This window comes from Nesoenas mayeri (genome assembly GCF_963082525.1).
Source record: "Nesoenas mayeri genome assembly, chromosome: 2".
In the NCBI taxonomy this organism is placed as follows: Eukaryota; Metazoa; Chordata; class Aves; order Columbiformes; family Columbidae; genus Nesoenas; species Nesoenas mayeri.
Genome location: NC_137543.1, coordinates 15052263 through 15074549, shown reverse-complemented (window position 1 = coordinate 15074549; position 22287 = coordinate 15052263). Strand labels below are relative to the sequence as shown.

The window sequence follows — 22287 nt, the reverse complement described above, 5'->3', positions numbered from 1 at the left end:
CTGAGCAGTGAACCAGTGCCACAAGATTCCAGAGATGCAGCACGGTAAAGACATCATTGTCTTGCAGCTTATAGTTATTACTCTTTTTTTATAGGTCATTGCTCAAAGGATTTTTCATTTTTCTTTGAATGGCACATTTAAAACTTCAATCTAGGGTTACTCTGGAGTGCAGGAGAGCTGAGGGGTCTCACAGCACTTTGTTCTGGGGTGAAAATATTCTTTCCTTTTTTCTTGCTTGTAATCTGCATTTCAACCTTAATGCTCAATTGTCTTAAAAGTTAAATGCATACAACACTGGACTTTTAGTTTGCAGTCTTAGGAAGTTAATGAAGCTTAAAGGCGGGATTTTCTACACTGAAACACTTGTGTGAACAAATACAAAAGTTTTTAAAGCCTTTTCTGTCACCACAGTAGGCTTCTATGCCTACTAGTACTTGGCTTTTGAAGGCCACAGTCTTTGCTTTTAAAGAGTCCTTGGCACCAGGAAAGCTAAGCCTTGAAAAACACTGCTAAGCCTTGAAAAAGTGTTATAAAATATTTGGACAGATGGAGAATATGAACCCACAAAACCCTTGTCTACTCAGAGAGAATGATGAACTACTTGTGAACACCAACGGATAACTGCTCATTGATAAAGCACATAAATCTGTGCAAGAGTGTTGTTCTTCAATGGCTTTTGCCTTCCTGAGCAAAGCCCTGAGATGATGCATTTGGAACAAAGGAAACATCATCTCCTACCAGAGATGGTTCAGAAATTCTCTGAGCGCAGGCTCCAAGACAAGGGGAATGAGGAGACAGAATGTGGGAACGAGCGTCTCTGAAATCTGTGCTAAAAGGCAAAGTATTACAGGTTCACTGAAAATATGCAACATTAGTCAGTGCAGCAGATGTCCGCCACCAAAACATGGACAAAAATATTTGTCCCACTAACATTTTATACTGCACATAAAAAGCATTAAGACACAGTCCAGTGAATTCTAGGCAAAATACTCTGCAAATTAAATTAACATCCAATTATGCCTCTCACTGCTTCTCTCCCTTAACAAATACTTTACCATTGAATAAAGAAAATGAAGAGCTGGTCCTAGCTCTGATGACAAATTTTAAATCTCTTAAATTCTCCCAACTTTTTTGCATACTCACACCTACTGGAAGATGAATACAGTTGATGTAAAATTCTCGCAGTCCACAGTCACTAACCCTTACAAAATAGGTAAACTGCAGATATTTGCAGTTCATAGGATCAGTTTTTGCTACGGAAAACAAAAGATTCTTGGTGGTCCCCACTGTAACTAGCAGTGTTTTCTTCTTCACAAAACTCTGCAGAATGAATGTATTCCACATTAAACTTGTATTTTGATACAGATGCCAGCTCTACACTCTTCCACAATCAAATGGACCAAGAGAGTTTTCCCATTTACAGGGAAACTGTAACAAACTCTTTTTGCTCTGTACCCTACTTCAAGAAATAAGACTGAGGTCCAACTAAGCCCTAGACCACAGACTAAGATTTTCTCTAGAGGCACAGTACATCTCAGTCTATTTTATAACCTGATTTCTCTCACACACAGAGCTCAGCATACCTCTTTGTAAAACAACACTCTGCCAAGCTTTTCTACTCAGATATGTCACATTTCTAAATAGCCCTGAATTTGCCTTCATTTTGAAAAGAATTGCTTTTTTTCTCTCCTGATCAGTGACAGCTGTTAATGGTAATAACTTCAGCAAGCGTTAATCCTGTCTACAATACAATCAGTACAATATCAGGAGTGAACGCGCACGCGTTTAAAAAAACATTTCTGAAACTAAGTTCCATTATCTAACAAAATAAGCCAAACGCCTCCTTAAAACATCGAAGTCACAGCTATATGCACCTACAGGTTGTGTCTTTTCAGCCTCCATCATAACTCCCACATCAGAGAAGCTCCATCAGTGACAGCAGTAATGCTACCATTGCATATGCTATATTAGAAAACATACAGTTAAAAATACCCTGCTCCTGTGACATTGCCAGTTTATGGTTCTGTAGAAAGCAAACCAAAACTTTGACTGTATTTACTCAGGAAACAAGTTAATCAGAGTGTAAGAGAAAACAGAACTGAAGGTAGATTAACAAGACTGAATTATTAGTATTAATTTCAAAACGTAAAGTGAGTTAATAAAGACAATCCTCACTGAAAAAGACACTAATATATTACATCATTCTCTCAGAAAGATGTCAAGATAAGAAAACAAAAGTTCTCAACTTCATGATCTGCCTCTTTATAACTTATTTAGGATCCTTACAGATTCTGAATAAAATATTAAGAGGAAAATGTTGGGAAGCCAGTTCTGCCTGGCTCACTGCTACAAACTCTTCCCAGCTTGCTGGTTATCAAATACATAGTGATCTCCAAAACAGGGACTCCTGAACTACCCGTGGCCCATGAAGACTGTGTGCAGCCTGCACAATGACATGCTGCGCAGAGCAGAGAGAGGAACGGGACGAACGGTTTATAAAATTAAGAGAAGTTCATTTCACATTCTAGAGATCTAAGAGCTGCACGTCCTCAGTATAAGGCTTTGTTAATCTGGATATTCTTTTCATACCTATTATTTGAATGTAATGAAAATCACGGGCTAACTTCTCTGTGTATAAATGATAAAACATCAATTTGTGAACAAACTGTTAAAGGTTGATCTATGACACTCAACAGAATATGCAAAATGTTGGTGGAATTATGGATCAAATGGAAGTTATTTAAACTTTCAGAAATAATGTGCTCTATTTAAGGGATTCTGAAGACACCCTATACATCCGGGTTATTGTTAGTGATTAAAAAAAAAGAGCAATTTGTGACATCTCACTGAAACACAAAACTGACTTACTCTGTCTCAGAATTAGAGCCATTCAGATGTATTAACAAACTCAAAAGATTACTTGGAGAGGCTAATTCAGAGATGCAAATGCTTCAGATACCATTCACCTACAAGTATTTCAGAGGTCCTCGTGGACACTAGGTTGACCATGAGGCATAAATGTGCCCTTGCAGGTGACGCTCCCCTCTGCTCAGCCCTGCTAAGACACAACTGGCTGCTGGGTCCAATGCTGGGCTCCCCAGTACAAGAGAGACACCGACATACTGGAGAGTCCAACAAATGGCCACAAAGATAATTAAGGGACTGGAACACCTTGTATATGAGGAGAAACTGGGAGAGCTGGGACTGTTTGCCATGGAGAAGAGAACACTCCAGGGGATCTCTTCAAAGTATCTAAACACCTGAAGGAAAGGTGCAAAGAGGATGGAGCCAGGCTCTTCTTAGGGGTGCCCAGTGACAGGACCGGAAGCAACAGGCACAGATTGAAACACAGGAAGTACCATCTGAAGATCAGGAAACACTTTTCTGCTGTGAGGGTGACTGAGCACTGTAGCAGGTTGCCCAGAAAGGTCGTGGAGTCTCCACCCTTGGAGGTACTAACAAACAGTCTGGATGTGGTCCTGGGCAACCAGCTCTAGGTCGTCCTGCTTGAGCTGAGGGCTTGGACCAGATGACCTCTAGACGTCCATTCCACCCAGCTGGTCTGTTCTAATACAATGATGCAGTTAGAATTACTTTTCAGACAGAACTATAACTGTGTGAAATCTGCATAGATGCTGAAGACAGAATTCACAAAGGCAAGCTTTAGCCTAAGCACGTCTCTTCAAGTCATCTCTCAAGTCAGTGAAGAAAGGCAGGGCTTCCTCAGTGCACTTTACAGATCCAGTTTATTTTTTCCAAATGGAGCTTATACTACCTATGCTAAGGTAATACTGAGGTTTGGTGACTGTACATGTTAGAAGAACTTCAGCAGTTTCCCCAACAAACCCCACCAACTCTAACCTACAACACTTGGTGCAGCTCCATAAAACAAGGTTACCTTTAATTGAGGTTAGTTCCCCAATCCTCTTTATTCCTTTGCTACATAAGCAGAACAGAAAGGCAGAAAAAGTCATGGATGATACATAAACCAGCCTTTCTGCCAGAGGAAACATTCATGAAGCTATGACCTCAGGCTCTGAATATCTCAGATGGCAAACAGACATTAAGAGCACAGAAAGACCTACTTGCATAGTTGCAGCTATGATCAGACCTCCACTCCCCATAATATTCAATGTTCTTTTTCTATAATGTGAAATGTACTCTTCCTAGAGTACTTTTCCTGTCAAAGTGGGACAGAACAGAGACCCTTTCCAAAAGTTAAATGTATTCAATTTTCAACTCCTGGAGTGATGGAGCGAATATTTATTTCCATCAAATCTGAACAGAATTGCTGCACAGTTCTATCTTTATTAAATTCCTGTCAGCACATTCCAGCAAAGATGTTTCCCTTTGCCTAGCAATGTATTGTGGAGGCAAAACAGCCTCAGAAAAAAGTGGGAGTATTACTCTGCAAAGGCCAAATCTAAGTAATCACCAGTTTGTGTTATGCTGCAACTATCCTGACTTTGAAAATATATAGGCCAACTTCACTGCCCTATTTCTAGGTAAGTGAGAGAAAACCTTGCAATACAGTCCTGACAGTAGACAGATGAAAAATACCATTACTTATCTCCAAGAAATAATAAAGTTAAATCTCTACAGTAATACATGGCACTGTCTATTTTATATGTAAAGAAGTTATTTTACAGTCCTTTGCAGCATTTTGATTTTCAGACAACTCTTTAAAAATATTTTCTTTTCACTTTTAATAACTCTGAATACTTCTTCAAAAGTACATAATATAGCCCAAATTATTCTGTTTCTTAGAACTTTTGAATGCATGGGGATTAGCTATAACAATAGAATTTAGAATCGATCTTGCTCTTCCTTCTTCTTCCAAAAGATGTTACACACCTGACTAGCTTTTTCAACAGCATTCTGCTTAGAAAACAGCATTTGATTAACGTGACCTTATCTTCTTCCAAGCTCCAAACCAAATGGATAGTCATCTCTGCATAAACAATCTCTACTCAGAACAGGTTTGTTGTTAGGTTGCATCATCCAAGACCTTTTAAAAGAAGTTCTACAAAGTCAAATTTCCTAGAGTTTCTACAGTCTATTGTGTGCTGTCTCCACGATTGCTAACTAATGGTTCCAAAGCTGCCTCTGCTAAGGAACGAGATTGTCAATGCTGTAGAAGAAGTGACCTGTCAATACCTGCTCTTGACTCAGCAACGCACACCTGCTTTGGAAGCTTGGAAGATCTCAAATTGCATTTTTCTCTTCACCTGCAGGCAATTATCTCACCAGCAGAGAACGTGACCCAGAGATCCCTGTACTTTCTGCAGTCTCACCAACAATAACAATGAGTGTTCAGAAAAGATTTAACTTCGCATCAGCTCTGTAAAAGGTCAATGCCTTAAGGCTCACTAATGCCGCACACTCATAAACTGACACAGAGATGAAAGCGGTGGTACAACAGGCAAAGTTGAAAAGGACAGGCATAGAATTCTGTTAGTATTTCAGTGCTTCCATGAATGAGAAAAATAGAAAAAACACTCCAGAAGCATTAAAAACCCCATAAAAATTAATAGCCATCCTGTATGAAAGGCACATCCACCCCCTTTCATTCAGTCTCTGCAATACTTTCTATTTACTTGAAAAATTTCATGTCTGTAGGATTCCATTTGCATGGGTTATCCATTAGAAAACACAAGCATTGGTCTTCAGTCTTGCAATTATCAAAATGTTTGAAGAGTAACTCATGCCAGAGGATTTTAGGTCTGTGGCTGCTATCATAGTGGGTGTTTGTTGTTGGTGGTTGGTTGGTTGTTTTTTGTTTCCTGCAGAATAGCAAAGAGCTCCCCAAAGAGCTGAATGAGCTGTTTGGGAAATCAAATGAGTCTTCAGGATAAGTGTGTAGTTTTACAGAACCTCTGCCTGATTTTCCTACATAGATTTCAATAATTCTAAGTCAAAACAGGGATAAAATCTCTCCAAACTTAGCTGAAAAACTAAAACACACCAAGAAAGGCAGTGTAATTAGTGTTAAAGTACTTCTAAATTACCCCCAAATTTGTTGAGTAGTTAACCAATGATATCCACTGGTTCATAAATGTGTTTTTTAGGAGAGTCAGAAACTGTGTTGTTTATAAACAGAAGACAGTAGACAGGGGAAGACCAATTAGTCAACAGATCTTGTGGATTGATCAGGCTGCTCAGAATCCAGCCCTCAGCCAGTCCGTGATCCCACTCCTCCAAGGCAGCCAGCACATGGGTCTGAATTGCTGCAATGCTCTTCTTCATATTTATGGAAAACACAGTCACAGGAATGTGGGATTATTGCTAACTGATGACAGCCCACTGCTTACACACAATAATTCTATGGCTCATCTTTCATACCCACTTATTAATGACAATAGGTGTTTTTAGACTTTTCTTATAACAAAAGGTTCCAAATAACTAGTTTTTGTACAGAACTGTTGCACAATATACATAGCATGAAGTTTGTGGTCTATCTGGCATACTTTTTAAGGTGTATTTATGAATACAACTAGAAAATATTGAGTATCCTAAGATTCAGTTTTATAGACAAACTTAGAAGTTTAGAACTTAGAAGACAGACTTCAACACAGAGCCAAACCGAGGACAAGAGGAATACATATATTTTTCAGCTACGCTTTGCAAGTTGTGCCAAAATCAATCGCTATTAGATAAGTGCACTACAGCTAAAAGGGATTTCCAAACACATTTAATCTGTTTGACTGATCACACTAGTAAATAAAAACCCAAGGATTAGACACGGCTATAGTTCTCTGTAAAACCAAATTATGTGGTTACATTCAAATATGAACAGACTTTGCAGCTGAGGGGAACTGAATCATTTTTCTACTCAAGATGTATCTACAATCTCAGGGTAGCTTATGTTTCTGGTAAAATAATCAGTGAAACTGCTAATGATATTTAAACTCTCATTAAATTTCCAATAAGCCTACGCTAAACCATGAACTTCTTGCTCTGCTTGGAGGCAAAAAAACCTTTTCCATATTGGTGTAGTTCTCGTGCAGACTATCATCTTGGCTAAAAAGCACTTCTACAAGAATAACTTACCTCACTTGGAGTAATAGAAGCTGCATTTAGTAACAAAACAGAGCAAGAAAAGGTGGCTTTACTGATCCTGTTGTGCCAGCACAGCTGGAGTGACTAACCCTTTCCTGCACACACAAAGCTTAAGATAAATATTTTGTGGTCCTCAATGGCAAGATTTTTTAAAAAATGTTTCAAATATGTCCATAAATCAAGTTATATAAATCAATGCTAATGTGCATTTAGTGAAATAAAGAAAGGCTTATTACAGTTGAAAATAAACTGGCTACAACTTCAGTTTATCTAAAAACAAATCAAGCAAAACTGGACTAAGCTGCTTAAAAATTAGTCACACTTAGATTTTTACCTGAATTATATGAATTCTGTCTGTAAAATGATTTAAATTAAATCAATGCCATGTACATGTAAACCTCCTCTCAGCAAGATGATGCTTTTTGCAAATGAAAGGGTTTTCTTTAAGTGATACATTCTGCTAAAAACTGTAGGACTGTAGAAAGAAGAGCACTGTGCACTTGGCTTTGTCCAATGAATTACGTTATTCTTCAAATAAACAGAAAAGTGGGTAAAGAAATGGTGAAATGCTTTCCAGACTTACTGTCAGCACCAAAAGTGAAAAAAGCAAATCTACACATTCATAAAAGAGTGATTAAAATAATCTAATTATAATTTCATCTGGGCAAGTAGTTCAACGGTATCATATACAACCATTCTCATATTGCTTGTCATTAATTTAGTTTCTATTCTCACATATGAGATCAGCAGATTTTAGGGGAAGGGAAAAGCAGCTTTGGAACTTTATTTTTGAGAGCCTCCTCAGACAGCTGAAGTGCCCAGTTGCCCATTTATTAAATCTCTTACCTTACACTCTAGATTTAACTACAACATAAGCTGCCCCCAGGTAAAGGATATAAGAGTCGGGGTCAGTGGTGTGTTTTATGCATGCTAGAGAAAAATCCAGTAATTCATTTTATTAGGCTAAATAATCTAAATGTGAATTTGTCATATATTTAAGATGATTAAGCTACTGACCCTTCTCAATTAGTATCCAGTTGCTGCCTGAGGTTAAAATCTCATGTAGAGGACAGCAATTTTCTCCTCAAGTATCTGTCTGACTTTTTGTCCACGGGAATTTAGATCCAGCTCTGGTAGCCTGAAATGCGAGACTTCAAGACTTCTGTTAAATTTTACACAAAACCATGAGATATTTTTATGCCTTTACTATTAAAAAAAATTACCAATGACAGTTCCCAGATTTTAATAGGGGTTAATGATCTCCAGTTAGTTACTGGAATTCCTACAGAGAACTGAAAAAGCCACAGAAAATGAACTTGTGGAGGGATTCCTTGAAAAGTGCATTGGAACAGAACCAGGCTGTATTGGCAGGATAGGTTTTTCCTGGTTTATACAGTTTCTGGTTTTAGGAAAAAGTAAGACTAGCTCAAGTCTTTCACACAAGTTTGCGTTGGCCACCTCTTCTCTGAACACTGATACATGCCAGCCCAGCTCTGAGAGAGCAAATGGACTCAGGCTGCAGTACTTACCCCTACTACAGAAACACCCCACATCCCAAAAGAAGAACCAAATACTGCAACGTGAAGCATGCTACAAATACAATTCAAACCCCAAGAAGCTGCAGAAACACTCTGCAACTAAGTTGGAACTAAGAAAAACGTTGAAGTATGTTTATTTCAGTGCAGAATTTTTGAAGGCTCATGAATGAACTCATAAAAAAGTCCTTATAAAAATGACTCAAGACCTCACCATCTTTGGAGAAAATCTTTATGGTTTTCTTTCTGGGCTTCTCTACATAGCTGGAGTAACCACCCTCCAATTTTTCATTTATTATTCCTTATATTTTATTAAAGAACAAAAAGCATTTTACAAACTTGGTATTAACTACAAGTTATAATCTTTTTAAGATCCCTTCACTGGAAATATTCCAAATACCATTTTTGTATCCAATATTATGCGAGGTGTCTTTTAGTGTTGGTTCCCTGTAATGTTAGCTAAGGAAATTAACAGACAAAAAAACTTCATAAAGTAAAACTGCCAACGCCTTACATATATAAAAGTAATGTTTATAACATTATTTCAGCCATATATCCAGTATATTTCCGGCTGCTTCTTCAGCTCTGTTACTGCTACATCCCAGAAATTATTTGACTAAAACAGGAACATGGACTAGAAACTGTAGAATAGGGCAAGACAAGTACTGTCACAGTCACCTTGTAAGACAACAAACAGAAAGGGCAAGTGTGGCCGAGAGGATTTCTTAATCCAAAAAGTCTTTCTGTTTACCAATGCCTACAAATTTGTTTTCTGGGAACAGCAGCAGTAGGCTTTAAAACATCAGCAGTGGGCTTCAGGTGCCCAAGGTGGCAAGGCTGGCTTTAAGGAGCACAAGGCTAGGGAGGAACTGGAAGTGCAAGGTACATCATTAGCACAGGATGCATAAGATTACCAGAGCCACCTGTGGTTCCTAAGTGTCCAACATGCTCGTGTTTCATCACCTACAAACCTTTCTTTCTGAGAACATTGTGGTTCTCTCCTTTCAGAGCCACAGAGTGTTGCTGATGAACTACCAAGAAGCCGTGTGCCGTGCTGTGGGGATGACATACACTGTCAGGACTGGGTCTGTGCTGTTCAGCTGAAATGAAATTACAGCTTCAGACCAGGTCCTGCAAACCCCTGCCTCAAGACAGGGTGTACAGGTGGGGGCCAGAAATCCAGCAAGTTACTCAGAAAAATAAACACTGAAAATGTGTTGGTTTTTCTTAAACCAAATTTCAGAGTTTACAATACATCAAGTTTCAAAAATGTGGAAAGTGTTCAAGGACTTGTTTCCCCAGAAGGACAAGTGAGGGGCTGTCTGGCCTAGCAGAGCTCCTGCGGGGGCTGGCAGGGGAACAGGCGCTCGGTGTGCGCGGCAGCGCCAGCGCCTGGCAGGCCGGCGGCTCCACTTTCTGCAGGGGAACCCTCGGGAATACATCCATCTAACTGGAACAACACAGAGCTGCTGTTCTATATATTGGGTAACATTCTTATTTAAGTACTTCTTCAAAAACAATTTCCTGCCTTTAAAACTGTCTAGAAACATACATCCAGACAGTTAAACAACTTTAAGATGGTATATAACGGGAAAAGTTACACATGACTCTGATGTGTCCTTGCTTTTACGGAACAGAATTGTTTGCTTAGTCATATGTGACTGGTGACCTCTGATGATTTCTGTTTAAAACTCATTTAAAAGACATACAATCTGAAACTTCAAACACACTGAAGTAATGGTTTCATTCATAGTAAGAAGCTACAACATCAAACTCAGCCAGAGGAACTAGTTTTTGATCTTTCTCCCCTCTAAATGCATCTTGAAAAGACATAATTTAACTTTCCTTTATCTACGTGGTTTTCCACCACCCTTATTTGAGACCTTTCCATCAAGGATCTAAGAGAGAGGCTCTGCACAATTTGGGAAGTCAACAGGTTCAGGTTAGGGATAGAAGACCACTCAAAGAAAACCTCCCTCACCGGAAATATGCTGACATTTAATTCTCTGCTTTCAAGGAGCAGGATCCCTTTTGATGTCCGATCACAAACTCTGCTGTTCTGGAAGGAGGGTGACGGGAGGGCTCTCCACACTGAAAAACAAACTGCTGGGTTTCCACATCTGACCTGTATTTTCCTTAAAAACAGCTTCTCTGTTTTAGTGTTCCACTTGGATATTGTATATTTGCCTATAGTGTGTCAGTCTCCAATCACCAGCAAAATAGCTTTAAAAAAAAAAATCTACAGATATGTAAACATGTAACATGTAAAAAGTCCAATGAGATCATGAGCAGCACTGAGCACGTTCTCGTCACATTTTGACTGAAAATTATTTACATATTACTTCAGATTAAAGAGAAAAAAAACTCTTTTCCCCTTAATACTAGTAAGTTCTTATATAAATTCAGTAATTGATATTAATTATCTGTCTTATAGCTGTTTTATATACAGTGAGGTATATTTCTTGGGTGTAAGTTTTAATGTAAAACCTTAAAGATTAATTTTCTTGCCATAATGGGGTTTACCTGTATTTTATAGCCTTATATACCTTTACTCAAGCTATGCTTTTCATTTGATCTCTTCCATTAAATGATACAGCTACTTTTAAAAGACTAATATAAACTGTCATGTAAGACAAGAAGACTTATCGAAACCATCTGAAGAAAAAAAATAAATGATAGTTTGTCTGCATCCTTCATTTTCTGGTTTATTGTAGGGACTACACTTACTGCTCGGAAGCTATCTATAGGTTTTGCAGCAGCTCACTGACCAAAATACACACCAGTAACATATAGGGCTTTTACATGCTAAATGAAGGACACAGAGAACAAAAAAGGGCTACTCATTATAGCACCACTTGCTTTTACCCAGACTTCTAAGACCCTACAACAGAGTAGCAAACAACAGCCCAAGGAAAAGCCAAACAGGACTAACACTACTAGCAACATATGTGCTGGGGTTCTTAAACACAGTTTATGAAAATATTCATCTATTTTACTACCTATATATGAAGAACCATAAAATAATTTGCATCAGAAGGGACCTCAAAAAGCCATCCACTGAAAGTGAGGCTAACTTCAATGTCAGCTCGGGAACTCATGCAGTTAAGTTCTGAGCATCTCCAAGGCTGGAGATCCCACAACCTGCCTGGGCAGCCTTTTGGAGGGACAAGGACAAAATTAGGAGAAACTGAACAGAAAGGCAGCTTTGTATTCTGAGATATAAGTGTTCCTACAACATTTGGATTTCCAAACACCAAATAATGTTCCCTTTACATTTAAAACTCTTCTCAAACAACTTTCAGTTCAGGCAGCTGTTTTTTCGGTACATCACAAGCTGTAAAGAGTATCAGATTTATCCAATAATATTTTAACTAACTTGTCTTTGGTTTGCTGAACAAAGCTGTCTACAGTATTTTGTCCCTTTTCCACTTATTTTTAAAAGAACCTTTTCGCTATACACCTCTAAAAATGGTGACATCTTTAAAGAATATGTAAATATTTAAAGCTTAGTTGCTTCTATAATCTTTGAAAGGAATAACACAAACACTACATCTTTCATGGGCTCACAAACACTGAAAAAGTTCATAACACAGAGTCTATTACAGCTGGATATTCCTACAGCCTTTCTTTCAGTGCCTTTGGGGCAAAGCTGTCTATTCTCAGATGATCCAGTTGTCACTTCATCAGAACAGTAACCACTACAATTCACTTTAAGTCCCTTTTTACAGACTTCCATGTTTCACTCATCACATCAGAAAGTTATTTTACCAAACTTCCTCAATTCTGTATCTTTTATTTCACAAGTAAGCCCCCTTCCCGCCCCAGCACTCAGAATCATCAGAATGCATTTATTCCCTCAGTCAGGAAGAAAAGCATTATTTTTTCCCATTACTTCAAATTAGAAACTCTGTGCACCATCAAAACTGCCAGAAGGGTGAGCTGAAGGTTAAATTAAAACTCATCTATTTGATGCTAATATCTGACATCCACAAAGGTCTGGCTGCAGGCCAGGACAAGAAGCTGAAATTACAACAGCGACTACAGCGATGAGCCCTACGGCTACTGAAGAGATGGCAGATAACCACCTTCATTCTTGATCCCTCTGCTAGCACCTACCAGTTCCTGGAAGCAGAAAAGACTTAAAGTCCAACACAGTGTAGGTGTGCTAGCAGTGTTAGGTATGTCCTCCTGCCTTTACCAGTGGCTCCACCTAGGGCAGCTGACTGAAGGGAAACTTCTGACCCAGTCTCTCCACTCAGAGCTTTAAAGTTAAGCAAGCACAACCACAAAGGAGTATCTAGATACCGATATCTAAACAAACAGGGGATTTTGTGTGTGGAGAACACACTTTTTAGATGTTCTCCATATAACATTTACATGATCTTTGAAATTTTCCTACCAAAAACCACATTAAATTCTACATCCTGAAAATGAGCAGAAAAGCACAAGGTAGTACTGATCATCTGGAAGACTCCAGATCATATTCTACTCGCTTCACTCCCACAGCTCTTTGTTTTTGGCACTTAAGTCCAGCATTAGGAATTTAATAGGAATTCAATTAAGAATTCAATTTCAAATTTTATCTTAAGACAGGTTGTTTAGCAACTGCTCATTTATTTACTATACGCAAATAAAATCTGCCCTTCCAGGTCACAGCAAAATTCTATCATCTCAGTGGTACATGTACAAAGTGAAAGAAACAAGAAAATATGCAGCAATATTTATAACTTCCTGAGCCATGAGTCACATCTGGAGAGCCATATTTAATAACCACTGATAGCCATACACTTCCCTCTTTTGAATCCACTTAAAACTTTTACTCAGAACCTACACATTAACTGCAAGACAGTGAAAACACCCAACAAGACAAAAGCAAAATGGTGTGCACCTTTGCTAGTCATGTAGTGATAAGTCACCCCTCATGACATCACATGCTTCACCAAGCTCAATCACTGAAAGCAGAGGAAAAATCTCCCATGAATGAAAGGTCTGATCCTGTCTCTGACACAAAATCAGTGCAACTCTGTACTACTAGTGTGTGTGGATGTGCAAGCACAAATACACATTATACATAAAGATGGAGTTCTGCGCAGGGTTTTTCACTTGACTTTAAACTAGATAAATGGCACAGACTAACTTTCTCCTGTTATTACAAGGATTTGCAAGCAAAAGCCTACTAACATTGTGAAGTTTCACTAAAAAATTATTTCGATTTCTGTTAAACAAATGACAGAACAATGGAACATTACTCAGTATTTCCCCCAAAAGAATACAAATCCTATAAATACAAGCAAAACAGATACAGACATTTGTTCTACATTAATCCTGGGATTTCTTAATTTTATTGGTCTGGCTTAAGCAGTGAGAGCTGCTGGTCCATAAAAGGAATTATGAGCACAGTCTGCTTTTGAATTGCAAGAAGGTCCTAATCCAGTGTTCATTTATGTTATCTTACTACCAGTTTTCTTCTGGAAAAGCTATGTCTCTTGTACACATATCTCTGCTGCCTTATATCCACTGTCTATTAAGGGTAAATGCCATTAATTGTATGTGCATTATAATACAGAGAGAATACATGCAGTAATTTAAAACGCTTAATTTACTTAAAAAAAACCCCAAACACACACACGCACGCACAAAACCCAACCAAACAAAAAAAACCCCAAACCAATACAAAACCACAAACTCCCGTAATATTCATTTTAGCACACAAAAAGCATCAGGCCCCTTTTAAAGGTATACAAACAGTTTTGGCCATGCACTAAAAATTATTTGCTTTATCTTTTTACTCACAGACCATTTAAGAATATTCTTCTTACGTGTTTGCCCTTCTCTTTGTTAATTCAAATTCAGTTTTGTTCCTCCAGATTAACTCTACCTTGCTACATGAACTGCCTCCTCTCTTTGTATTTAAAGCGTTCCTTTGTTTGAAAGAGCGTTACTGTTTTCACTACTGTACAATGATTTTTTTTCTACTGTACAAGGCTTACTACTATCTAGTCACTATTAGCTACAAATCTAAACCATGTAGTTGCTGCAGATCATTCTCTAAAGGTGGTCTGCAATCAGCTGGACATGATGATCTATGCTGAACCTATTAAATGCTCCTGTAAAAACATGAAGTATTCTGTTCTGGCACTTTGAAGTCCTACTGATTTGAACAAGACTTAGTGAAACACAGCAGGTACCATCCAAACATCAAGAAACACTTCTTTTACTGTGAGGGTGACTTGAGCACTGAAACAGGTTGCCCAAAAAGGCTGTGGAGTCTCCATCCCCAGAGATATTAACAAACGGTCTGGATGTGGTCCTGGGCAACCAGCTCTAGATGGCCCTGATTGAGCAGAGGGGTTGCACCAGGTGACCTCCAGAGGTCCGGTCAAACCTTGACCATTCTGCAATCGTTCAGCTATCAGGACACTTGAGAGATCTTATCTTAAGCAGACTCATGATAAATAAGCAGCTACTACAATTTCAGCAGCTGACCTCAGTCCACATACAGCTAACATGGGTTCAGTGGAGCTACTCAAGAGGATGACATGCCATTTGAAACTCATACCAGGTCTATTTTCTAGGATTAGTGTAGCAGTAGGTGCACAAGAACATTTTTCTTACAGAACAAAGGGAAACATAACCTTTTAAAGACTACTACAGAAATAGAAGTACCTGTACTCTAACTGGAGACAGACCATCATACTGGTCCAGGTGTTAGCTTATTTACACCTTTCCCCATCTCCCTACTTATTACATTTCTTCTTAAATTTCATTAGAATAATCAGGAAGGGGGCCAGCTTTCAAAATTAGTATCTCTCTTGATTACCGTAATGGGATCTGGAGCCTAAATATGAGTCTCAAAATGAACACAAGAAAAAATCATACTGGTACTAATTAGAAAATGTCCTGAATGTAACACATCATTTTCACTAGCAGGTTGATTCAATGCTGCATGTGGTGGTATAAAGCAAACCACAAATACTCATTCACATGCCACACATCTACTGTGGAACTGATTTTGTGCATGGAAAAGAGACTATCAAAATAAACACATGGTATGTTCCCTGCCAAAGATCCACTCTCCAAGGTCTAATTAAGCAGAATTCTTTCCCTTCCTCTGAGGAAAATCTGAAGAGTTCCCCCCTGCAATGAATCATCCCCCCACAGAGCTGCGTGGTGTTTCCTTTGGCTGTGGCTAACGGTTACGTATTTTAGAGCACACGCAACTCAAGCATGGTAATGAAGTTTTTTACTCAACTCATTTTGATGAAGAGTTGAAAACAAGATTGTAAGTAAAGTTTTTCTCATTAAAGGAAAGGTCAGAAACACAAAAAATTAAGTAACTACTCCCTTCTAATATGACTGTTATTTGCTTTAATTACCTGCTCTCTCCAAAAAAAAGATGACATAACGAGAAAAGTCATTACTTCTTTTTTTCTTACTGAGGAGAGCCTATATGGTACACACTCAAAGTGTCCTTTAAAAAAAATCTAAGATACTTACGGAGTCCAAATCTTCGGAAACGCAGCAATTTCTTCTGGTGTATACTCATCTAACCTCTTAGGGACTACACGTGGCTGAGGAATCTCTTGTAGAAGATTCTTCTCTATATCTTCTGGAATAACCTGAGGCAGGTGAGAACAGTCTTAGCTATTGGATTGCTTAAAAACCACCACCATTCCCCTCTTTATCCTACGAGTTTGACCTAAATACTGAAGACAATCTCACACATCTTGTATCTCACAATTTTGTGAAATAATAAAGAAAAAAGCATCAACATTTCAACTATATTTAAACACATAATAAAAACCAACTTGATTTTTCTTTATTTACTTTCTTAAGACAATAGTTTTGCTATTGCTAACACTCCCTCTTCACCTCCAAATCACACAGGAATGAAAATTTAACTGCATGACCACTCACATCTTCTGGGAAAAGGTGCAGCCTCTGCATCATAGTTCTTCTCTGAAGGTTTTTTGGAAGCGTTCTATAAACAGTCAGTTTAACAATCTGAGGAAAGATAACATGGTAACAAATAATCAGAGGGGCTACAAATAACATGAAAAGGTAAGATGTGTTCCCCTCTACCCATTTCACAGTCACTTTCTAGTCAACTTCTACCATGCTGAAGAACTCTGGCACTACATTCAGAACATACTCTACACTTAACTGTTTTGGAAAAAGAAATAGTTACTCCTAGTCATACGAACACTTACTCTAACAGCCCTATAGAAAAATTCAACTTAGGAAGTCAAAACCAGCATGCTGATGAGAGATGAAAATATATCAGACCTCAAAACAATGGACCCAGAGACTTCGCAACATATTGCTTAACTGTGGGGATTCTTAATCTAAAAATTAATTTTAACTTCAGATTGTGATACAACCAGTGTTAATTCCTTAGATTAATAAACTGTACATACACATGGTCCAACATATGAACTATGACTTACACAGAGTTATTTAACAATTTCACTCCAATAAAAAGAGACTTCACAGTACTTTAATGAACACTTAAATATTTTATTTCTTCAAACGATCAATATTTGTGTCCATTTTTTCACCTTCCTGTGCAGCATATGGTGCAGAGATCTGTTGAAAGAAACCAGTGAACTACACAAACATCTGGCCTATTCTGGATGTAGATACTTCTGCCTAGTGAGTCTGATCTGATTTTTTTAGCCACATTAAAAAGAGCAAAAAGCTGCCTCTTAAAAAGGCACAAAGAAAAAGAATGCTCTAGTTAAACAATCAAGAAATACTTTTTACACTGTGTATGGTCTTCGGAGAACTGACAACCTCAGAAGACAACATATACATGAAAGCAGAACGTGAAGAATGCATCATGTATAATTAAATGTTCAGTAATAGTTTCTATAAGTAAGTATGCTAGGTGCAATAAGCATAATCCAAGGTATGCTCTGGTATGTTTGACAATCTTCATGCTGTCCAAGACCTCATTTGGCTTCCTGTGCCCTCTCACACATGCAAGATGTGCAAGAACAGAAAAATCACCATAACATGAAGCACAAGCTTCACGAGAAGGGAAGAGGTGATGATGAACTATTATTTGACATTTGTAAAAAGCTTAATAGTGCATTACTAAGAAAGCTGGAATGTAAATTTAAAAGGTCCTGCTACTCTATACTTTTATTATTAACTGCATGATAGTCCAGCTACAGAACAGAGGACCATACAGGGAGCAAGGACAGCGAAGGCAGTGCTGGAAAACCTCTAGCTGCCTTCATTGTAACTTCTGTCTCAGACTTTTTTATAAGCCAAAGCAAATCCAAACCCAGTTGCTGGAAAGACCAAGTTTATGTCCAGCTCCTTGCCCAAAATTCTGCCTATAGCCAGAACATCACTCAAACTGCTGTGATGACAAGTCAAAGTAGTTATTTAAGTACAGGCCTAACTGAAGTTGCACAGACGGCTTTTGCGACTTTGGTGAGGTTGTGCAACAGAAAAGGCAGATCCAACCAGCAATATTTACAGGGTGTTAAGTAAGGGCTCTTCTGTTACCTGAACATGCTCAAGTTTTACTAAAAATACACCAAGCCTAAATAAAAAGGCATGGAATTGCAAGCAAGTCTGCTACTGAGCTCATGCAAAACTGTGCTGGTTTGACTGAAAATGAGTTCATTTTCTTCATGCAGTTAGAAACCTTTCTTTTTCATAGCTAGCACAGTCATTATCTGGACTTAGTTTGAGAGCAAGAGATAACACCCAGCACAGAGTCAGTGTTTTTAATTGCTCTGGTCTGAGAGCCAAGGACATTCTGAGCACTCTGCCCACAGGTGTGAGGCATCAAGGAATGGGGGCATGGATGGGGCAGAGCTTGACTGACACCCAGACTGATCAATAAAAGCATTCCGTCCCATTAGTGTCATGCTTCATATTTAAGGAGAGTCAGGAGCTTCCGGCCTCTCTCTCTCTGGGGTGTTCTCGCTCTTGCTCGCTCTCAGGTGCTTTCTCTCTCCAGCCAGGGGAGTTCGATTTGGGACATTCAGTTCAGCCTTTTGCCATTTTGCAGAGGCCTTTGGGTTTTTCTGCCTTTTTCCTCTTTTTTCTCTATTTGGGATCAGCTGTTGGGACCAGGGTGCGGCTTCCTGGGACTGGCTGCTCAGTTGTGGACAGAATTCACAAGCAATTGCCTTGAGTATCTTTTATTTCTATTTTTTGTATATATTTACTAGTAGTGTATTAGTATTGTGTTATTTTATTATGCTGTTGTTTATCTCAATCCAAGTTTCTCCCTTCCCTTTTGATTTTCTCCCCCACTGGGAGAAAATCTACATGCTTGTAATACACTTCTAATAAAGGACAATTGTTATTGTTTTTGACGTGATTATGTTTACTTTGGACAATTAAAATAGCAAGATTCTAAAGGTAAAAAACACAGCTGATTTCTGTGGGTCTTCAAAGTGGCAAAGAGGTCCACCTACCCACAGCTCTCACTGCAACCTCAACTTCAGTTTAAAACTAATGAGTACGGTTTAACAGTTTATTCAGTTACTTACGCATTCCTACTGCCTGCTCTCCCCAGTCCTTTATCTCTAATACCAGCAACCTGTAAAATTTTATGTCCTCATAATTTATCACTCCTAAATGCCACGACACTTTCTTCATCAAGTAAAGACATCCACCACCAGATGTATACAGCCACCAGAGCACTAATATTAGACTAATATATATACTCACAGCATAGACATGCTCTTAATCAGAGTTATGGGACACTACATTTTTAGTTTCCAAGCTAAAGGGCTAATCAAAAGGAAAAGAACCTGAAGGCAACTCTAGCAAAACTCTTGCACTTTGAGTCCCTTAATACATGCTCTAGCATTTTATGAGTACAAATAAATTAAAAATATACTGATTTGAAAGACTGTGTGAGGCTCGAACATCTCCATTTTTGTGACAGGCTTTGGCTCATGTGCAAGTTGCAGACTATGTTTGATGGAGAGCAAGTTCTGAGAAGGATTCATTGCCAGATAAAACATACTTTAAAGAAGGAAATCAACAGAGCAATACTACTCCTGGTCCTGAGAAGCATAAAATAATGGGCCCAAGTTCCAGAAGAAACCCTATGCTAACAGCTGAATTAATTCCAATAATCACCAGGAAGCAACTGTAAAACATGGGATGGACACAGTGGTCCAGAGAAAACAAAGGGATTAATCACAAGGCATACAAAAAACCCCCTCGAATTTCAGGAGATACACCAGCTATCTGGAGGTCCAGCTTGATGCTGTGTCTTCCTTCTAGCAGTTCTTGGTTTTCTGTTCTGTATATGATATTGTTCTTTTCACCAAATATGTTACAAAACCATTCGAAAGAACTTGACCCTGCTGCCTCAGAGAGTTTTACAAATAGCACAGCAACTGTGAATGTACTTAATGCTGCCATAAGAATAATTTGGTCACAGACAAATTAAATTTCCATTGCACACAATTTTGCTTTCCACTACTGTTCAGCACTTGAGAACTTCGAAGTTTAATGTGTTCTTTAAATTTATATATCAATTTGCCTTGCAAGTTCAAAGAAGAAATGGATTAACATTTTTTTGAAGCAAAGAAGTATTTATTTTTGTCTACTATGAAGTAAAAGGCCAAGCCAGCTCTAAGACTTATCTAGAGGACCTAGAGGTTTCAAGATAACAGGTTCCATAACAATATTTTCCATCCCATGCCATACTAACTTCTGTGTGCCTGCTAATCCAGACTTTGAAGTTTTGCTCTACTTAATTAAAAAACTTTACTCCATAGTAGTAAAAGAAAATGCTATTATATCTGGCGTTTCAGTAACTGACTCTTAGTGTGTTCATATTATTATATCTACTATCCTTTACTGATGCAAAGAAAAAAGGCTTTGAAACACAGAGAGCAAGATTTAACCATGTTTTCTGTCCGAGCTTTTCTTCAAAAGATCATTATTATGCAGATATAATGGCAAGTCTATACGTGCAAGCAGTTGCTAAAGAGCATTCAAAAGGAGAATAAGAACATTTTAAGCCCCTTCATATCAGTGCCAGCAGCTGAACAAACCAGAACCTCCAACACCCCCTGAGGGTTCCTCCCAGCAAATTTCCATAGAGCTACCCTGCCTTGCTTAATAATCTTCCCTAGCAGGTAACATTCATTCCCAACAATTATTGCCTATTATTTCTTTGTCAGAGGCAATACAGCCTCTGAATACTGCAAAGGTCAATCCTCTCACTGAGCATTTGCTATTAGCCAAACATTATTTTTTTTCTTTGGAGGAATTTCTGATGCAGTCAAAAAAAAAAAAAAGGAAAAAAAAAAGGTAAGCCAAGTTTTGCTTATTTTTAAAATTAGAATGGAATAAAAATTGTTTGAAAACTTTGTCCTGACAGGATTTCTACCTGGTTCTATAGATTAGATCTGTCAACATATTTTGCAGGCATTTTAATTAAAAGCCGTAAGATATTTCCAGAAAGTTTTTTTTCCAATCAATCTTTGCTCCCTCTCAAATCCACGGCTCTTAAAAGTTCCTATTTTAATCTCCTTGTATTAAGTATTTTGAAGTCTAATTTTGAAAGTGTTGGTTTCAGGCCTATCAGCACTTTTACAGCTAAAAAACAAACAAGAAAATCCCAAAGTTCTTTGCTTTCAAAATACCTGCATCTCACAATAAAAACATTTACCTGTTTCCTTCATATTCAAAAGATTCTTTCTTGGAAAAGAAAACACACCAAACCTTTCAAATAGATTTTTCTTAGCAACCTACTATGGAAGTTAATCTTGTCCCCAAAATATGTATATCGTAAGGGAGTATAAATACCATACAGAATATTAGTATTGTATTGAACTGAAGAACAGAGAGGCTGTTTTGAACTACAGCAACAAGCTGTTATGCTGCACCTTAAGAACATATTTAATACTCTCATTATGGGTGGTCCAAGAATTTGCACTAAATGTAAGCCAGAGAAAGAAAAGGCTGAAATGCGAAGCAACAATTGTTTTCTTCAATAAGCACTTCCTAAAGTAGCCTGGCCAAGTCCAACAGATAAGAGCTATTCTCTGCCATTCTCCATGAGAGCAGACAACTGAAAAGATTAGTAATTTGAAACAGATTCACAGACACTCCCCTCCCCAGGTCTCCCAAAGGAACTCAAAGGTGCTAAAGGTAAAAATGTGCCAGACTATTTACTTTTGATACTTTTTGGCAACACACTGTAATTTTTAGCCCTCCATAAAAAAAAGTTTTTCCAAATTTGCTGAGAAACCTGGCATAATGAACATGGAACTGTAAGTCTTATATGAAACATCAACTATGCAAACCGCTTCTGGTATTCACTGCCCCATACTAACATCTAAGATACTTAGAAGTGGAAAAAAAAAAGTAATATTTTGTCAGTCTGGCACAAAATTATACATCTGAGATTAAACACTTATAATAGGCACATTCTTTTCAACTAAGAAGAAAAGTCAAGGATTGGAAATGGTTGCCATTGGAGACTTTCAAGACCAGTCTGTATGAGCTCCCCAGTAGCCTTATCAGACTTAACGGCTGACTCTGCTTTTGAGTAGGAGGCTGGAATAAAGTCTCCCAACATTCCCTCCAACCTGAATCACCCTATGATCCTATGAAAAAACGCACACGTGCATTCAAAATTCAGCACAAATCCTTCTGCAGCACTAACTATTTAGCTGCAAGGAATATAAAGGTCCAAAGTTAG

General features: G+C 38.2%; 1 protein-coding gene across 1 annotated transcript in view; it reads right to left on the bottom strand.

Annotated features, from left to right (window-relative positions):
* MRPL13 (mitochondrial ribosomal protein L13) overlaps positions 1 to 22287 on the bottom strand; it is a 34343-nt gene that overhangs the window by 1556 nt on the left and 10500 nt on the right. The window contains exons 5-6 of the mRNA XM_080339054.1: positions 16512 to 16598; positions 16092 to 16213 (exon numbers count right to left, since the gene is read on the bottom strand). Of these exons, the coding sequence (XP_080195180.1) occupies positions 16092 to 16213; positions 16512 to 16598 (209 nt within the window). The remainder of the gene's footprint in view (positions 1 to 16091; positions 16214 to 16511; positions 16599 to 22287) is intronic.